The sequence below is a fragment of the Neofelis nebulosa genome, chromosome 1, assembly GCF_028018385.1.
Source record: "Neofelis nebulosa isolate mNeoNeb1 chromosome 1, mNeoNeb1.pri, whole genome shotgun sequence".
In the NCBI taxonomy this organism is placed as follows: domain Eukaryota; kingdom Metazoa; phylum Chordata; class Mammalia; order Carnivora; family Felidae; genus Neofelis; species Neofelis nebulosa.
The window spans coordinates 135,071,403-135,091,553 of NC_080782.1; the positions used below are offsets into that span (position 1 = coordinate 135,071,403).

Below are 20,151 nucleotides of genomic sequence, written 5' to 3' on the forward strand. Positions count from 1 at the left end.
ATGGAAAAGGAGAAACAACGTCCAGTTGTCACTGGCCACTGCAAACACCACCTTGTACTGGCTAGAGGTAACAAGGCCTGTCCTGGCCGTGCAGTGAGTGAACGTTTCTGATGTGTTTGTGTCTGCTTCTGACCCCTGGGAATGTTCATTGTCCTTTTCTTCCGTGACCACAATCAAGAAAACATCTAGAGGATGTTGCTTTGGTGGGGAGTGGTACTGAGTTTGTGTTTCGAGTATGTCACTAAATTCCTGTATTTGTGAGAACCCTTTTGGTTATGCTACAGAAACCCAATGCAAATTGGCTTAAAAAGAGAACTAATTGGTTTTTTAACTAGAAAGTAGAGGCACTTCTTGAGTCTTACGTTAGATTCTCAGAATTCTCTCACTTCACCATCTTTGGCGTGCCTTTTCTTTCTCTCTTTCTTTTTCTCTCTGTCTCAAACTACAGGGAAAAAATTTCCCCAGGGGCTGGGAAGAAGACTACTCTGAATTACATTTCTCTCCTAATCTCTTTTTAAATTGCCTTCTGCCCTCCACTATGCTATTGACACTGATCTTGTCCAGATTGCCTAGATCCTCATTTTACCAAACATAATGCACAGATTTCTAGCCATCTCATTCAATCTCCCAGTAAAATATTCCACATCTTAGTACTCCATCTAAGTACTTCTTGAAACACTCTCCTCTTTCTGTTTCCAGGACATGATTCTCTGGATTTCTTCCTGATTCTCAGTTTCCTTGGCAACATTTTTTTTTCCTTTCAATTCTTTAAATATTGCAACCTAAGAGTTTGGTGTTGGGCCCAACTCCCTCCTTTATCTATGCTCATTCTCCAGCTGATCTCATTGGATGCTATGGTTTAAACACTAGCCATTAGGTGCCATAGTTTAATATTTTTTAATGTTTATTTATGAGAGAGACAGAGTGCAAGTGGGGGAGGGACGAGAGAGAGAAGGAGACACAGAATCCAAAGCAGGCTCCAGGCTCTGCACAGTCAGCACAGAGCCCGATGTGGGGCTCAAACTCACAAACCGCAAGATCAAGATCTGAGCCAAAGTTGGCTGCTTAACTGACCAAGCAACTGAGCCACCCAGGCACCCCTAGGTGCCATAGTTTAAACATGTTGGTTACTCCCCACCCCCCCCCCTTTTTTTTTACATACAACCACTTAGCTTCAGGCTAAAGTATATGTATATCCAACAACCTACTTAATATTGGCACCTGAATGTACACTAGGCATCTAAAAATTAATGTATTCAAAATGAAGTCCACATATTTTATATGTTCCCCAGACTTCTGTCTTGAATCACCCATCTATATGTGTAAGCCACAAATATATTCCAGACTTCCCTTTCTCTCATCATCCACCCAATCCATCAGTGATTACAATTATGGAAACCACCCCATTAATTAATTTGAATTCTCATCTTTATCTCTTCTCATTGTCTTTTCTCCTAGATCTCCTACACAACCCACACACAGACACACAGCAAATAATACTGCAGGATAGGTTTCCAGGGTCATTCAAAAACAAACTGAGTCTCAACAAATCTTGCAGAGCTCATACTACAGAGAAAGGAGTGATTTCATTTGAAAACAAAGGCTTCCCTTGTGCTAAATGCTCTGTAAGCTGACTTGGACTAGTACTAAAAACTATGAAATTCTTTGGCAATAAATAACAGATGTAAGCACTTTATAAATTACCTCTTCTACCTGTGGAATGGGCAGGAACCCCTATGTCTGAAGATACACTTAGTTCACAAAACTGGTTTTGTCTCGTTTCAGTTTTATAGCTGAAAACAAACAACACATTCCTCATCCTACCTCCATCCTGGACAAAACAGACTTTTACATTTATTAATATTTCTGCCTTTAAAAATCTATTTCCAGCCATTTCTAGGTTCATGCACATCTTAAAATAGATCTTCAAAGGCCTATAATTTAGAAGCATAGTTACACCTATATAAATTTGCTAGGGTTGTTGTAAAAGAGTACCACAAACTGTGTGGCCTAAACATCACAAATTTATTGTCTCAGATTTCTAGAGGCTAGGAGCCCAAGATTAAAAAGTCAATAGGGTTGGTTCCTTCTAAGGAACCTTCCGAGGAACTTCTTGTACACCTCTCCTTTAGCTCCTGGTGATTTGCTAGCAATCATTGGTATTCTTTGGCTTGTAGATGCATCACCCTGGTCTCTGCCTTTGTCTTCCTGTGACTTTCTGCCTGTATGTCTGTGTCTAAATTTCTACTTTTTATAAAGATACCACGCATATTGGATTCGGGGCCCATCTTACTCCACTATGTTCTCATCTTAACAAATTACATCTGCAACAGCGCTACTTTCAAATAAGGTCATGTTCTGAGGTACTGGGAGTTAGAACTTCAACAGTTGAATCTGGAGGGGACATAATTCAACCTTTAACACCCCCAAGTTTTTGGGTGAAAGAAACTCTGAATAATAAAGGAAAGTTTAAGCTCTGAGTGAAAATAGAAATATTTACCAAAGATCAATCAATAATTGAAATATAAAGTTAGGGTTGCAGGCACAGAGATTCCTAAGATTTCTTTAATCTGCAAAAAAACTCTCTGGGTCTTATGAATGGATAAGAATATCAGAGAGAAATGAGACATGGGAAAAAGTGAGGCAACTAATCATTGACTTGGGTATAAAGGTCAAATGTTTGGATGTAAAAGTCAAAAAACAATAATATCAGGTTCTGAGAAATTAAAGTCAACAGCTGTAGTGGCCTGGGACTGACTCATTCCTAGGATACCCCCAGTCTGTCCAAGTTCCAGCACATTCTTAGAGCTCTTTCATGGAACAGAGCTCAGACTCCCCCTGCTGGTCAGACTCAGAGTTGACTCTGCTCTCTGGCTTGGGGGAAATGCATTCTGCCATTATTGAGTTTCTCTCAGGAGTTTCCCTTTCTCCCCTGACCTCCTCAATGTCTAGTTTAATACAGGGCAGCTGGTTTCACATACCTGCTTTGCGTTCAATATTTTCTTGTAACATCTGGGAAACATCTAGTTGTTAAAGAATGATAATGGAAAATGCCAATAATCGGTTAGTATTATTATGCTCATAGTTTTGACTTTGAACATCCTCTAAGGAATATCCAGAACTGCCCTGTGACTATACATCCCTTCAATGATGGCAAGAGACTTGCATTTATACAACTTTAAGTTTAAACGTTAAACTGTTCCTGAGGTTAATAAATAAGATCTTCATACACAAGACACATGGCCATCTGATATTTTCACCTTAAAACCCCAGGAACTGACAAATGAGAAGAAAAGCCTATTTCAAAGACATAGATCAAGGGTCTGATGGAATATTAAAGGACTACAACATTCATAACACCTAAGTGAGGAAATCCAAATTACAAAGCTTTGAGAAGAATCCAGAACATACGTGGGGCAAATTGAGCTTACATAGACCCTTCCAAAGGAAATGAATCACCTTTAATATTTAATGATTCAAATATTAAGGTAGTTGGGGTAACGGTTGATCACCCAGTCACCTAAAGCTTGAGATTTGTCTTGGGTACTACTTTTCCATTAATTAATCACTAAATCCAACTCTTAAGTATTTCTTGAGTCTGTCTTCTCTTCACCACTGATGGGCACTTACCATTTCCAAATTGAATTTTTTCAAGAACTACACACCGATGTGCCTGGCTCTGGTCTCCTCACAAATTTGTCCTTATGAGTACCCGCAGAATTTTGAAGTGCAAATATGAATATGCCCTGTTTAAAGGTTCCCCATTGCCTATCAGTCAACTCAAATTGCTATATTGGGAAGGGCATGAGCTTTGACATCAGAGAGATAAAGTGGATGGATTGTAACTTGATTTGAGACTTCAGGGAAGTCACTGTCGGGACTTCTTCCATGAGGCATGTGGTAAAGTAAGGTAATTATAATTGGTGGTTGTGGGGAAGTGGGTGATGGATTATGAAAGAACCTATGAAGGTCATCTAACCCAAACTTGAAGGAAGAAGAAAAGCATTTTTGAGGAAGGAGCATCTAATTGAAGATCTTAAAATAGGAGTTTGTTGGGATTTTGTGGATAATGGGAAAGAGGGTAAGAGGAAGTAGCGGGAGCAATTGTAGGTAGAAGCAGAGGGAAAAGAATGTATTAAATAAAACTTGGCTCTGAGGAACAAAACCTTTTGTTTCTTCTTAAATGAGAAAAGTAAGGGAGAATATGGCATGTACGAGGAATCAAACGTGGTATGCAGGGAGTGGTGTAAGATAAAACTGGAGAAACAAGTAGGGGGTATCTGACTACTAATGATGGAAGGATCTGTTAAGGAATATAGATTTGCCCCTGATGGTGTAAGGGGACTAATTTAAGATTTAAGCCAAGGAGAAATATGCGTTGTGGAATCTTCCCTCTGGGTGTGGTATTGAGGACCACAATGAAACAAGGACCATAATGAAAGTTTCTAGGGGCGCCTGGGTGGCGCAGTCGGTTAAGCGTCCGACTTCAGCCAGGTCACGATCTCACGGTCCGTGAGTTCGAGCCCCGCGTCAGGCTCTGGGCTGATGGCTCAGAGCCTGGAGCCTGTTTCCGATTCTGTGTCTCCCTCTCTCTCTGCCCCTCCCCCGTTCATGCTCTGTCTCTCTCTGTCCCAAAAATAAATAAAAAATGTTGAAAAAAAAAATTTTTTAAAAAAAAAGAAAGTTTCTGCGGTTGGTGGCCTGAACCAGGACGATGATGGGAGAGATAGAGAAAAGAAGATGTATTCAAGAACTATTTGAGAGGCATCATTCATAATGCTTAGCAGGTGATGTGTGGAATGAGGAAAAGGAAAGAATCAAAGCTGTCTAGATTTCTAATATGAACCACAGGGTGGCTGGGGGCACCTGTCCCAGCTTAGGGACAAGGAGGAACAAATTTGAGAGAAGGAACAAATTTGAAGCAGGAAGCTAATTAACAGGTAGATTTTGAGTTGAATGAGAACTTGGATGGCACTATGCAGTAGGCAGTTGGATAGTCAGGTCTGGGATCATGAAGAAGATCAGGACTAATGATGAGGAGGTGGCTCTTCTTGGCACATTGTGTGCTTTAAGGCAAGTCACCAAGGAAGAAATGTATGGAAAGAGCAGATAAGGGACTGCAGTCCCACAAAAGAGCTTTCGTCATTTGCAAAATGGGGATAAGACTTTCCAGGGCCTTTGGCTAACATACATGGGAGTACCTAGAAGAATGCTTTGCTCACAGTACAGGCTTAGTAAACATTAAATGAATAATTTACCAAAAGCATATACCTGATTTACTAATTTTCTTATAAAGATTAAGGAAAGTAAAAGTTTACCATCTCTGCGAAACCTTATAAAGAAAATGTCCACACAAAAAACACCTGCTCTTATCAGCGGAGCCATGACTCATAAGGGATAAGGCATTTTGCTTTTTCTTAGACAAGAAAGTCACATTTATTAGTGCCCGGTCAGCTATTTAAAACTGACCTCTATTTGATCTTGACATTTATAAGCAAAAGGAAGTCTTTAGTTATGTAACAGGCCAGCAGTCCATGCGTCCCGCCTGTAACAACAATAGTAACAGAAGCCCATTTTTCATTGTGCCTGACTCTATTCAAAACAACACATCTCTTCACCAGCTCATATTTTTTTCCCTTACATTCTCTGAAGCTCTCACTTAATGCCCAACAATCCAATAAGCGGGCGGTGGGGGAGGGGAATTGGCATCTGCTTCAGTAAGAGGGAATGTGATTGTGTGTCAAGAGGGAATTCTGCTGTAAAATCAACCAGAAGCAAAGTGTTAAATGAAATTTCCAGTAACTAGGTTTCATGGTGTAAAGAAACCCATTCCAGGTTAAACAGACTGCTTGTGACTTTATGGCATTAAAGTAGACTTCTAAATAGATTGGAAAACAAAAACTCATTCACAAAAACTCATGATTTCAGATTGGCACATCAAGCATAATTTCTGAGCATTTGCAGAAATGAATACTCCTACCAAGGGCACATTACTTATTTCAAATAAACTTGACATCAAGGGATCTACTGTTGCATTTCAACAATGAAAAAAGAACCAGAACATTTTGGGAGAGCAGTCTCAGTATATATTGAATCACTTTTAGCCATTCAAACACATATCTAGCCTCTGAAAACTTGCTGAAGATCTCTATTCTTTTTCTATTCCCAAGGTTAAAGAAAATATAGATTGAATACTAAGAAGCAAATAATGGGAGTTTATTTTAGAGTCTTAGGTATAAAATGATGAATTATTTTGGGTTATTAGAGTGAAACATACTAGTCTTTTGTCTTTGCTTGCCTGCTTGCTATACTAAATGCTTAAGGTGAAGGATCACTTAGACGATTCATTCCATCTCCAGCTATTGCATAAATAAGAGAGGTCCACTACCTTCTCACAATAAGAAAGTATCTTGGTAAAGTACCCAGAAGACCGAATCTAAGTATCCACTCAAAAATTTACCTGGGGTTTCCAACCAGAGAGTCCCTGTTGAAAGTCACAGAGTTACAGAGCAGTGGAACAGAACTGAGAGTCTACAGACTCATACATATATGAACAATCGATTTTGACAAGGCTATCAAGGCCACTCAGAGGAGAAAGAATCAGCTCTTCAACAAACGGCACTGGAAAACCTGATATCCAGATGTAGAACATTGAAGTTACCAGGACAAAGCACTATGTGCAACAGAATGGTTAAGGGGTTGGATGAGCAAGGCAGAGATCTCCATTTGCCAGCCTAATCTTCAATACTCCCATTCTTAGTAAAAGAATCCTCATACTCCTAGGGTGGCAATGCACCTAGCTAAATATCCATATTTCTTAGCCCCCAGATAAATAGCAGTGGTTAGGGATATAAGAATTTTTTAACTGAGTTTTTGAGAAAAGTTCTTAAAAGGGGTTGCACAGGTGGCACTTGTCTGCCCTATTTCGCATTTGCTTTTTCCTTCTTCGTATTGCCTGACCTCTGTATAGAATGGCTGCCTCTGCAAGTACATCTTGGATGTTGGAAGCCGTGTTTGTGAATGCATGAAGAGACTAAGCCCAGGCTTTTGAGGGTTGTGAAGCTACCAGGCCTGTCCTGGGCTGCTTGTGTCTAGACTTATATTCTATGAGTCTTGTTTAGGCCACTCTTTTGGGGGGTTGTTTGTTTTATGTACCCAAGATTAATCCTAATTGATTCAATCAGTTTCTTTGCTGCTGGGACATGGGACAGGGATGAAGAGGACCCTTTGCCCACAGATTTGGATGAGGCCTGGAACTTCAACTTAGAGTGGGAATTTGTAAAAAGGAAAATCCTTGGCCCCACCCCAGATCTACTGAATCAGAAACTCTGGGGGGTAGTACCCAGCAATCGGCTAGAGCTCTCCAGGTTCCAGTTTGGGAACTGAGATAAGTTTTTGTTCAGTGCTGCTTGAATAGGAAACTTCTTTTATTTTCTAATGTTTTTTTTTTTTTTGAGAGAGAGAGAGAGAGAGAGAGAGAGAGTGTGTCTGTGTGTGTGTGTGCAAGTGGGGAAGAGGGGCAGAGAGAGAGAGAGACAATCTTAAGCCCGCTCACACTCAATGCAGAGCCCAACTTGGGGCTGGATCCCACAAACCTGGGGTTGTGACCTGAGCCCACATCAAGAGTCAGACACTCAACCAACTGAGGCACCCCAGGAAACGTCTTTTAAATGGTTTTGGCTTATGACCATATGTTCTTACGAATAGGAACCATGATGGGGTGCCTGGGTAGCAGAGTCAGTTGAGTTTCTAACTCCTGATTTTGGCTCAGGTCATGAGCCTCCTAGCTCTTGCATCAAATCACATCTCTTTACTAGCTAGAGTGTATGGCACACTTCATATGCAACCAGTATTTTCTAGGTATGGTATCCCTAAGACACCTGAAGCTAATTCTGACTATGTAGTTGTTAGTGGGTTCACCTCCCTGGTGAAGGAATGATCACAGATTTCCCCCATTCCTCAGTTTCCCCATAAAACCCTGCAATGACCACATACCACCACTGCCCATTCAGCTCCCACTCTGAGCAAAATCAGAGAATGGGCGGAAATAAAAGACCCAAGAGATGAAGCAGAAAGGATAGAAAAGGTTAAAGTACTAAAGTCCCTTTCCCACAAGAATACCTTGAAAAGCGTAAAAGAGAAAGCTAGATCCTGAGAGAGCCAAGCTAGGACAAGGGAACTGGGGTGGGAGGGGAGGTTTCCTGCTTGAGAGACTCTAAGAGGGTGAATGCTGAAGAACTGATATGTTGCAACTTGGGTGTCTTTCCGAACATTTTGAGACACACCAGTAAAAAAAGAAGCTCCTTACACACACACACACACACACACACACACACACACACACACACACACACACGTTAGCCCATGACATGTGACACAGAGAACCACCCAGTTTTGTTTTCTTTTGAGAGGTAGTGGGGAGGTGCAGAGGGAAAAGGAGAGAGAATCTTAAGCAGACTACACACCCACTGTGGAGCCCAACATGGGACTTGATCTCACAACCCTGAGATCATGACCTGAACCAAAATCAGAAGTCAAGAGTTAGAGGAGGCTTAACCACCTGAGCCACCCAGGAGCCCCTGTATAGTTTTGTTATGACCACTAAAAGTGGAGATAAATGAATCTTTATTGGGAAACTACTAAGAGCCAGATACACTTGTCTCATTTCCTCTTCACAAGTGCCCTACGATACCAGTTTGTTTACCCCCTTTTAGATAAGATAGCTGCGACTCAGAGAGATTATATAAGTTGCCCAAGGTCATTAATCTAGCAAGTAGTGGAGCCTGGGCTCTTCTGGGTCTGCTGCTAGGAGCTGGGAACTAGAAGCTGCTGATGAATGGGAGAGACATGGGCCAAAACTGTTGCCTGAGGAAGTGTCTCAGGAACTGCCCTGCCGAGTCGCTCTGCACTGGGAGACCTCTGGATCTGGGTTCCATTGTGAAACTGTGGCTTTTCCTGACATTTCCTTTGCACAGGAAACAGTTGGATCTCAGCACAAAAGTTGTGGGATCTATTTGTTTGTGTGTGGTCACAAATTGCAGCCCACCCAAGCCCCTTTTTTCATCCCTCCCATCTGCACTGCTGATAGAAACCAGCACACATGCAAAAACTGCTTTTTATGATCCTCCAGAAGCGTTTTTACTCCTTTCTCTCTAGTCCCTAACACTTTCCCTTGTTTCTACTTGGTCCTCTTGGTCCTTTATCTACTACCTAATTTCCAGGCATTTCCTCCCACTGATCTCAACCTACTGGAAATATAATCAAGTATTTTCTTCAGCAAAACGTGGTAATGATGAGTTATTTACTGTACTACCTAGGACAAAAGTTTGATTCTCATGCCTCTTTCTCACTCTGGCCAACTGAGTTGCTGCAAACTTCTTACAGCTGTAAATAGCTCAGATTATAAATCTTAATCGCCGATTATCCTGATCTCATATTGCTTTTATTTTTATAACAGAGACATGACTGCAGAGAAATAAAGAAAAATTGTTAGCTAGAGGGAAACCAACAAGGAATTCTGTTTACTGTGTGATGTCACAGAGGAAGTGGACACAATCTTCTTATTTTGTCACTGTTTGTAGGTTTCTTCTTCTTCATAGTGAACCAGTAGAAACTCTGCTGGAAGGGACCTTAGAAAGTTTCACTATAAGTAAACTGAGGCACAGGACCAAAAGATGCTTTCGTGTAGATGAAGCCCTAGGCATCTATACTTTCCATTCTCAGCAAATTCTATGTTCTTCTCTAAGAGGCAAAGCCAGGAGGTAACACTTTGGCTAACAGTGAAATTTACCCTTTTCTCAAAGGCAGGATCTATTAGTTGACAATACCATGAGCTTCCACTCCTTGGTTCCAGCACAAATCTCTGTCCTCGCCATTACCTCTGCTTCCTCAACCTGTTTCTGGGCCACCAGACCAGCCTTTCTGGCCAATATTCAGCCATAGGACTGACAAAAATAATTTGGACTATCAGTGAAAGCTGGCTAGTATTTTCCACTATCCTTATGACAAGTCCTAAATTAATGATATTTAAAAGAAGCTTTAACAGGCATACTTGGATATAGGAAAAAATAGCCACCCCCCCCCCCACACACACACACACATTATTGTCTTGAATACTGATGACAACTTCTGTTTTTGTAATCACTCAGTGGCATAGCCTGGTAAGGAAGACAGTGGCACCCAGTGGACAAATGTTTGATTGTTTGACACAGGTGTTCGATTCTGAAATATTTTCCTATCTCAGCCTCACGGAAGGTCTTTCACTTCCCTTGCCTTTCCCTATTCTTCTGTCATCACATTTTAAAACTGTCTACTGAATTTAAATATGGGGGGAGGGGAATATTCTCATATTTTTTATGTTTTCAAGAATAAGACTAAAAACTAAAGTATTGGAAGAAGCAAAATTTTCAGGATTGAGTCCTCTCAGCAGTGTCTCTATTTGATTAACTCTTCAACTCTAATAGTAGAGACAGCCAAATCTAATAAAATACTCAATTAAAAATGTAATGTTGAAAATGCCTGTAATATGGTTATTTTTTTTTCAATTAAATTCACTTGGTTATACAAATTTGGCAACTCCAAAGACAATACTTCAGGAAAGGAACACACACAGACCCTGCAATTTAGTGCTATTGCAGAGTTTATGTGGAGCTATACAAGTACGTATTTTCACTCACTTGTTCTTTCTTTTTCTTTTTTTTTTTAACGTTTATTAATTTTGGAAAAACAAAATTTATTTTTGAGAGACACAGTGCAAGTGGAGGAGGGACAGAGAGAGAGGGGGACACAGTATCTGAAGCAGACTCCAGACCCTGAGCTGTCAGCACAGAGCCCGACACGGGGCTCAAAATCACGAACCAAGAGATCATGATCTGAGCCAAAGTCTGACGCTTAACCAACTGAGCCACCCGGGCACCCCTTACTTCCTCTTTCAATGATTCTTTTGGTTGTGAGCTATTTGGGTACAGAAGCCCTGTTTATATATCTTTCTTCCCCAAACATCTAAGTAGCATCTTACTTACTGTAGGTACAGAGAAGTTGAGTAAAATCCAGTTACCATTTTATATACTTAATCTGCAAATACTTTAAAAAATGGAACTAATTGTTTGATATTACAGAAAGGATCATGGAGCTAAGAATCTTCAGTGTTAGGGGCTGGTTGTTTTTATTGTAAAATAAAAATATTTTATAAAGAACAAACGGAATGATTACTTTTATGGGTGAATCAAATTTTATTGGTTTAAATGTGAAGACATTAAAAGGCCTTCAATTACAAAATAAACGTGTATCTTCTCCGTGCAACCTAATACCGGCCAGGGTGCCCTCTTTTCATTAGCCATCAAAATCTCTTCCAGGTTTGGAGGCTCTTGTCCATCATTATATTCTTTATAACTCATAATTTTGCTACAGTTTGAGACTTGTTTTTGTTTGTTTTAGAAGCAAGACCCATTGGCAAGCCAGGGTTATGGCATGTGGCTGACATAGAAACTTTTCCAAATGGGTCTGGGCCTAAGGCAACACCCTTTCATTAACTGACACAAGTTTTTACATCAACCACGCTTAGTAAATAATAAACACATCCCTAAGGAAGAGATGCACTTTTTCGGTAAATTGGAAAAAGAAATGGAGGCCATTTGTGTGTGTCATTACATTACATGTTAATTATACTTTTTGTAATATATAACACAAGCACCATCTACCCTAGTCTCTCCAAAAAATCTTATTTATTTATTTATTTATTTATTTATTTATTTATTTATTTATTTATTTATTTTGAGAGAGAAAAAAGAAAGAATGAGAGAAAGAGAGAATGTGCGCATGCGGGCACATGAGCAGGGGAGGGGCACAGAGAGAGGGAGAGAAAGAATCCCAAGCAGGCTCTGCACTGTCAGCGAGGAGCCTGATGTGGGGCTCGAACTCCCAAACTGTGAGATCATGACCTGAGCCTAAACCAAGAGTCAGACGCTTAACCTACTGAGCCACCCAGGTGCCCCTCCACAAAAATTCTTATAAAATTCTGATGTAAGCAAACTTTGCTAGACAGACGCAAAAAAACTGAAAACTTCTTCAAAAGTTTCTAAAAATATATAACAAAATGTATTAATTCACAATAAATCGATAAATGTTTATAACATTTCTGTCCTTTTTCCTCCACTCACTATCTCCGGGAGTGACTTTGCTCTCAGGGGCCAAACCCCACTGCCCAGGGGGAGAGGCAACAATTAACATTGGGGTTTGTGCTGTGCACTACACTGTTTACAAAGTATAATATTGGGAAACGGGCCAGTCCCTGATCTGAGCTTTGCTGATTCCCACAGTCACCGTGTCTGACCTGAGAGCCCTGCTAGGTCATCTCTAGAGCGTCGAGTACAGCCCACTACTGGTTGGGCTCCACCGCTCCTGTGAGTTTTAAAGACCCAAGAGGGAAGCCAAATCTCTGTGTCCTCCAACAATTTGAGAAAATTGCTCCTCTGTGCTCCCTGGAGGTTTTATCTGACCTCTGGACTTATCTGATGTTTGCAATGCAAATACGCTTCACTGATTCAGGAGAGCTACTTGCTTAAAGATGGCTTGCCTAACTCCTGGGCTAGGGTGAATGGAAATCAAAATATAATCATAAAAGGAGTTTTAAAGGCCGGAAAGATCCATGAAGACTGAAGTAATTATTGTTATACCTAAAATGAATGAAGTCCTCTGTGTGCGTGTGTTCGTGTGTGTATGCATGCATGTATGTGCATCAATAGGGGCAGAGGTCAAAACACAGACTTATTTAGGGGCGCCTGGGTGGCTCTGTCGGTTAAGCATCCGACTTCAGCTCAGGTCATGATCTCCCAATTCGTGAGTTCGAGCCCCACGTTGGGCTCTGTGCTGACAGCTCGGAGCCTGGAGCCTGCTTCGGATTCTGTGTCTCCCTCTCTCTCTGGCCCTCCCCTGCTCACACTCTTTCTCTTTCTCTCTCAGATACAAAATAAAACATAAAAACAATTTTTTAACAGATTTATTTGTTTGTTTATTTACTTTGAGTATAGTTGACACACAATGTTCCATTAGTTTCAGGTGTACAACATAGTGATTCACCATCTCTATACATTATGCTGTGCTCACTATAAGTATGGCTAGCTTCTGTCACCATACCACACTATTACCATATCACTGACTTTCTTTCCTATGCTGTGCCTTTTCTTTCCATGACTTATTTGTTCTATAACTGGAAGCTTGTACCATTTTGCAGCAACCCCCCCCCCCAACTTTATTTTGGGAATTAACAGTTTGTTCTGCTTCTGGGTTTTTTTTGTTTTGTTTTGTTTTTTAAACAAGCATTTAGATTTACACTTGTTCTCCTGCACCCTTAAGGAACATACATGTCCAGTGTGAACGACAGGTATTACCTGTTCAGATAAGGTTTTAGCCTTTTCTTCTGCTTCCTTCAGGCAAATCTCCAAGGCCTCAAGTTGTGCCAAAGTAAACGCCATCTGTCCAGTTTCCAGGGACTCTTTCTTTAAAACAATAATCAAATATTATTTTGTGATACGGATAGCTTCCTGAGTGCATCTCAAACAACTTTAAGGGCTAAGGATAGAGTTAATAAACTCACACAAATCATCTCTTTTTCTTCAACACACTAATTTAAAAGAGTGAAATGTTATAAAAACAACAGTCTTACTCAAGAGTTTAGTGTCTAAAAGGAGGGTAAAAAAATGCATATTAAATTATGACAATGAACAGCTTTAGAAAGTTAGACTAAAATTATCCACACTGGAGTTTGGTTAGTTTGCAGCTTTTTTTTTTTTCTTGATACAAACAGAACTTTCCTTCAAGAGGCTAAGACCAAAATTTCACATTCCTAGTGAGACATGTCACCTAGAGTGCCTCTATTTTTAGCATTCACCTCTCCTAAGGAATAGAACCGTGTGAACTCAGAGAAACCTTCTTCCTCTGATTGCCACCTTCCCATCCCAAGGTTCATTCAAGCAAAGATACCACAGGGTTTGGAATCGGCTCATTCTTGCCCACAATATGGCTAATAGGACTCAAGTAGGCAGAGGTATATGTAGACTTTGCCTCTCCAAGTTGTTCTGAAGTTACCCTTTCTCATCCACAAGCAGGAGAGTATACACAATTGGTAAGGAAGTATCAGTCACAGGCCCTTCCCAGACAAGAGCACTTCCTAACTACTCTGGCTATCCCAACAATTAATAATTACACAGCAATATGAAAACTTGAAAGGGGAGACCTCATATGTGCTAGGATTGTGACCTTCCTTGTGAATCCCTTATGAATGCACAGGCTCCTCTAACTGCTTCCAATTAACCCCATAAAAAGAAAGAAATGTGTTCTTTTTTTTTTTTTTTTTTTTTTTGGCTGGTGCTTTGTATTTTTCCTTTGGTCTAGGATCCCACCATTTTTATACGTGTGTGCATTTCCTAATGATACAATAGAGCCATCTGGTGGTAAATGGAACCAGCCATAAAGATCCTACAATTGTTCATACAGTACTTTCAACCCTAGGACCCTGCCATGGGCCTTTGATAAAATGAAACTCCATAGGATGCAGGGCAAAGAAATGGTGCTATGTTCCAAAACCGCCTGGTTCCTAGATCACACACGGCTGCATAATCCCCCTCTCACACACCCCCTGCACCAATCAGACTTTAGGGGATGAACATCTTGGGCTAGAACAATGATATTTGGAATGAATCATTGATCCTCAGCATCCCATAATGATTCCAATACATTTCAAAAGTCAGTCCAGAAAAAAAATCTTAAAAAATTAGCCTCAAAACAATATTCTTATATATCTACACCTGTAGATAATTCATGCTGTGAAACATTTTATGCAGAAAGGGGAAATTTCAAGAGGCCCAAATATTCCAAAAAGATTGGGATTTCCAGATCTAGTTTCCATTTCCAGGGAAACTCTTCCTGTCTAACGTTTGATCTCAAAAGGTAGTTTCTTAAATTTTTTGTGAGTAGATCAAGTAAGATCAAACTAATCTGTTTCTCTGGGTCTTTCTCTCCAAACATCCCAAATTTCCCTAGCCAAAAAGGACAATCGTTTCCAGTAAGATAAAAGCATTGTAAGTCAAGGCCAAATGAAACAGAATTGATTGAAGACTGTTATTAAGTATCATAGGACTTTTTATGCAGATAGATTTAAGAAATTGCCATGTGTTGTGAAGTAGGGACAGTCCTGAGCAAACTGTGAAGAAGGCAGTCTATTGTCTGCATCCGTACTCCAGTGTAAGCTGTCACTCTCCTGCCTTCCTGTTCTCCTTCCCCCTTAAGGGAAAGAGCCATAAGTGTATCTACACAGAGGTAAAAATGGTTCATATAAAGGTAAGCAGTCTTTAATGGAAGGCAACCCCCACTTACCAAACAAAGGAATACAAATTCAATCAAGAATAATTTCAGGAATAAGCACATACGTAGGGTTAGATGTTTTAGAGGTGTGTGTATCATTTCAAGGACCCTAAAGAAGTTAGGTGTCATTAGTCCTTATCCTAGTTTTGCAGGATACAAGGCCAGAAGACCAGCAGATGAGATTTCTACCATTAAGTTTATTCTTCAGGCACTTCTGGGCACACCCCATCTAAAGCCATTTGTGTTTATTATGAACACAATCTATCTTGGTAGTTAAAGTAATTGATGAGTGAATTATACAAGTCAAAAGTCTGTTAAATGCTGTCACATGTATGATTTATACAGGTGTTTGGGTTTTGAACCTGTCTGTGGATTTTCAAGTGGTGAATTCCAGCAATTCAATGGGAGTTCCAGTTTTTAACTTCTGCTTTTTGCCTTAAAAAGGTCTACCTAAATATCAAACCAGTCATTTCAGTACATGGAACTAAGATAACCAAGATGATTAAACTAAAAGAATGGGACAGATTAAAAATCCAGTAAACTTTGGGGGTACCTGGGTGGCTCAGTTGGTTAAGCGTCTGACTTCGGCTCTGGTCATGATCTCACGGTCCCTGAGTTCGAGCCCCGCGTCAGGCTCTGTGCTGACAGCCCTGAGCCTGGAGCCTGCTTCAGATTCTGTGTCTCCCTCTCTCTTGGCCCCTCCCCTGCCCATGCTCTGTCTCTCTGTCTCTGAAAAATGAATAAACTTTAAAAAAAAATTTAAATAAAAAGTAAATTTAAAAATCCAGTAAACTGTGATTACAGTAAAGACACTAGAGCATTATGCATGTGTGTTCAAGTTAACAGTCTTCTAGTTGACAAATCTTATACAAAATTATAACAGTCAATTCTTGTTTAGTTGTGGAGGTTCCTCACTTGAGGATCTAGAGGAAAATCTATTCTTTTTTTTCTACTTTAAAGTTTCTTGATGTCACTAAGCCATCTCAGTATCTTTTCATCATCCCCTTCCTTACTTTTAAGTACGTCAGTATTTCTTTATCTTCGGATGACCTCCCTCTTCTTCCTCAGCCATATGCACTCTTTCCCCTCCTCAGGACTGGTTCAAGGTCTCTGACCCAAATCCTTCCCCTGCCTCTGAATCCATGTGCAATATATAGAAAGGCCCATGCTTGCAGAAACCAGACTAAACAGCACTGAGCATTTAGTATGAGCCCAGTAAGTAGTCATTGATGAAGCCGCAGCAGGCAAAGTTGGTGGTTACACCAGAGGGACAGCCCTCTCTGCTAACAGTGGCTTCTTTGGGGAATATTCTCCATGTATCCGGTCTGGGACGCTGACAGGGATCAGAGCACTGGGGAAATTCTGTTTGCCAAAGGCCAGGTACAAGCTAAGGTAGCAGAATGCAAGGAGATGGCCACAGAATTGGATGATGGTTTTTGTGCAGACTAAATATGGTAAAGCAGGTAACTTAGACAGATGAAACGCTCACTTAATGTTATTATCGGTCATTCCACTGCCCCAACTCCTTTAAAGAGAATCATGTGCTATTAAAACTTTCTAGCTTATTTTTCAACCCTAATAAAGAGAATGTCCTCAGAGAGACACTTAAGTAAGAGTAAATGATGGAATGATAACAGTGGGAAATTCAAGTATGCGACAAGAACAAAGGTAATAGGTTAAATATGTGCATGTGTGTTTATTTAAAAGTAACATGGCTGATTAAAGGTGTGATTATAGCAAATAGCACTTTCACAGAAGAGCTTTTTGACATGGGTCCAGTTAAGACGATTAAATATTTCCAGCAGTCTAAAAGTTGTAATGTCCAGGGTTCCAACAGTAGCCTCTCCTCAGTGACGCAGTAACTTCATGCCCGATAAAACATGCTTTCAACACATTTCGCAGTGGTCAAGCTTCAGCTCAACGTCTCTTCTATTTACTACTGCTTTCCCCCCTGCTTAACAGGCACTGGAGGCTCTAAACTTCTTTACCCTTCTACAACCTGCTCGTATCTCTCATGCTGATGAAACTTTTTCCCTAGGCTCCCACCTCAGCCCCTTACTCTGGACAGTTTATGTCCTCCCTACCCCCATCTTCGGTGATCAGCATTCATTTTACAGTGGAAATTTCATCATCCTTGTGTCCTTTTGTGCTTAGCTTTTGCAATAGTTTCTTAGTCTCATTTGCCAATTTCTACTTAAGCAGCAATTTAAAAAACTCAGTTTTTCCTGATTCCAATCCATTCTAATGGAAACAGTATTCCTCTGTTTTGGAGTTGCTGAAATAGTCTGCTAATATGAGGTTTTTTTATTTAAAACTTGAATAAACTACAGTTATTGCCAAAGTCCAGTGAAAAGATGGTTCCAGAAAGTGCCTATCAGTATGACTGGGAAGAAAATAGCCATCGGGAGGATGACAGATGAGCACTGACTAAGAACAACACTGTTTGTAATCTGGAAGGCCATATTCTGGACCTGACCATGTGACCTGAGCTGTGTGACATCTGGGCTTTACTTCTTGGGGCCTCAGTTTTTCATTTTTAAATGAAAAATGTGTTGGGCACATCTCAGCAGGAAACAGAAAGTTATTCCAAAGGAGCGATTAAGGGGAGTTTAATGAAGGGACTATTTACAAACATGTGGGCACAGTTAAGGGCATGAAGAAAGAAAGACACTCCCAAGAAGTGCCAAAGACTCCCTTTGCCTCATCTTGACCTGAAGGGAGTCAAGAGCCTGAAGAGATAATAGCAGAGTATTATTAGAGAAGCTAGAAAGAGAGCTTGAGCAGGGGGCCATGTCTATGAGCTGATGGCCTGGGTAGAGAAATAGAACCACAGCCAACCTGTGCTTAGTCATAATGGTAGATGGACCAGTGGAATAAATAGCCTGACCTCCCCTTCTCTCACCCTGTGCTCTTCTCTATCTCCATTGGGCTGAGTCTACCATAAAACCAGAGGGCAAGAGCTCCTGAACGACAAGTTCAGAGAGACCAGCTTCCCCAGAAAAGAGCAGAGTGGGGGGAGGGTGGAGAGTAGATCTGGAAGTAGAAACGAAGAAACCTCAGACCACATGAGTTTAATTGTATTAGCGCTTCCCAAATGCTAGCCCATTGATCAGTATTGGTTTGTGATAACATTTCCACCAGGAGCAAGAAAAAGACAGAAGTAAAATTCTTTAAAAAAATATGAATTTTTCATGAAGCCAAATGTATTCCATTTAAAGAACTGTCCTTTATTCTGAGATTTTGATCATTCTATATATTTTGGTGTTAAGAGCATGTTTCTTTAACAAATGATGGTGATAATATATGGAAATTATTCTTTTAGTGTTTTTTTCTTCAGAAAAATTGAAAAGTTGGCAGTGCTATGAGAACTAATCTCAATTATGTTGGAGGTGGAAATTTGTGTGGGTTTAGGAAATCTAAAAGTATAGAGACCCTCTGTCTAAGTCATCTTTGTTAAATTATGAATTGAATGTTTTATAAGGCAGCCTTTCCTGAACTTTGGTCTCTGAATTCCCCAGGTCTAAGTCCAACATGGACCTGTACAGTCTATCACGTTGCCATCGCAAAGTTCCAGGATACTCCTTTCTAGAAAAAAACCACATTTCTAAAGATCAACCTTTCTTCCTGTGTAAGGTTTCACTACTTTTTCACTTCTATAGCATCACTGATAGAAAAAAGAATAAAAGAAGAGGGATTCAAAAGGAATTGTTGACTCAGATATTAACTTATAAAAAGACTGTTGCCCTGGAGGTTAAAGAGAAATGACCATGTGACATTTGATAGCTTCATAAATAACTAAATAATGGCTTACCTGAAACTCTTAACAAGCTAAAGGTGTCATTTTAGTTCAGTTCAAAGCATTTCAATTCATTAAATTCAAAAAATATTTATTAAAGACTCATTATTTGCTGGATACTATGCTAAACAATGGAGAAACTGGTAGTAACAAGACCGACAGGATTAATACCTTTACCAGATTTCTTAGGCTTAGAATTTCTCTCCAATACAAAAATTGAATGATTTTAGTTTTAGTGTAAAAATCAAAGAATGTCAAAAGTTTGGTAGTTAATTCAATATTTTTATGCTCACTCATAATATACAGTTCTTTGCTTTGGGGACTTGCTCTTTTCTCTTTGATGAGGACTCTGATAGATGTTAGAAGGAGGTGAGTGGCAGTCCTAACCTTTTTCAAAGATTCTAGATCCATCAGAAATCACATTGCTTTATAGCTTCTTACCATCAGAGGAGAAAAGGTCCCTAGTAAACAGTGTTATCTACCATTGTTTAAGGGAAAATTAGCCGGAAAGCAGGGACTGGGTATGAGGATACCTAAATTTGGGTTCATATTATGTTACAGAATTTGTTCTGTGACCTCCACCATTTTGATTTTATGGGACAATTTCTTAGAAATGAGAGCATCACAAACCTCTTTTAGAACCTAATAATATCTGTGAATTCTCTTATTAGAAAGAAAAGTGTACATGCATGTTTTGCATGCATGTGCACGCAAACACACACACACACACACACACACACACACACACACACACAGAACACATGACCACCATTTTGCATGTAATTGTAGACTATTGAAGCCACATTCTCAATGCTATCCCTATAGCCCAAATTAGGGATTCCTTGTTTAGGAGTTGATTTATATTCTAGCTACCTTTAATTTTTATTCAAAAATAAAATACCAAATTTTAATGAATGAGAATATCACTATGTTCTTGCTGCCTCTACTGTACATCACACAGGTGAATAAAAAAAATAATCTTTTTTTTATGGGGC

General features: G+C 40.0%; 1 protein-coding gene across 1 annotated transcript in view; it reads right to left on the reverse strand.

The window, feature by feature from the left end:
• Nucleotides 1-20,151, reverse strand: part of CCDC192 (coiled-coil domain containing 192) — a 218,610-nt gene that overhangs the window by 170,538 nt on the left and 27,921 nt on the right. Inside the window, exon 3 of the mRNA XM_058737218.1 lies at nt 13,389-13,496. Coding sequence (XP_058593201.1) covers nt 13,389-13,472 — 84 coding nt within the window. The 5' untranslated portion in view covers nt 13,473-13,496. The remainder of the gene's footprint in view (nt 1-13,388; nt 13,497-20,151) is intronic.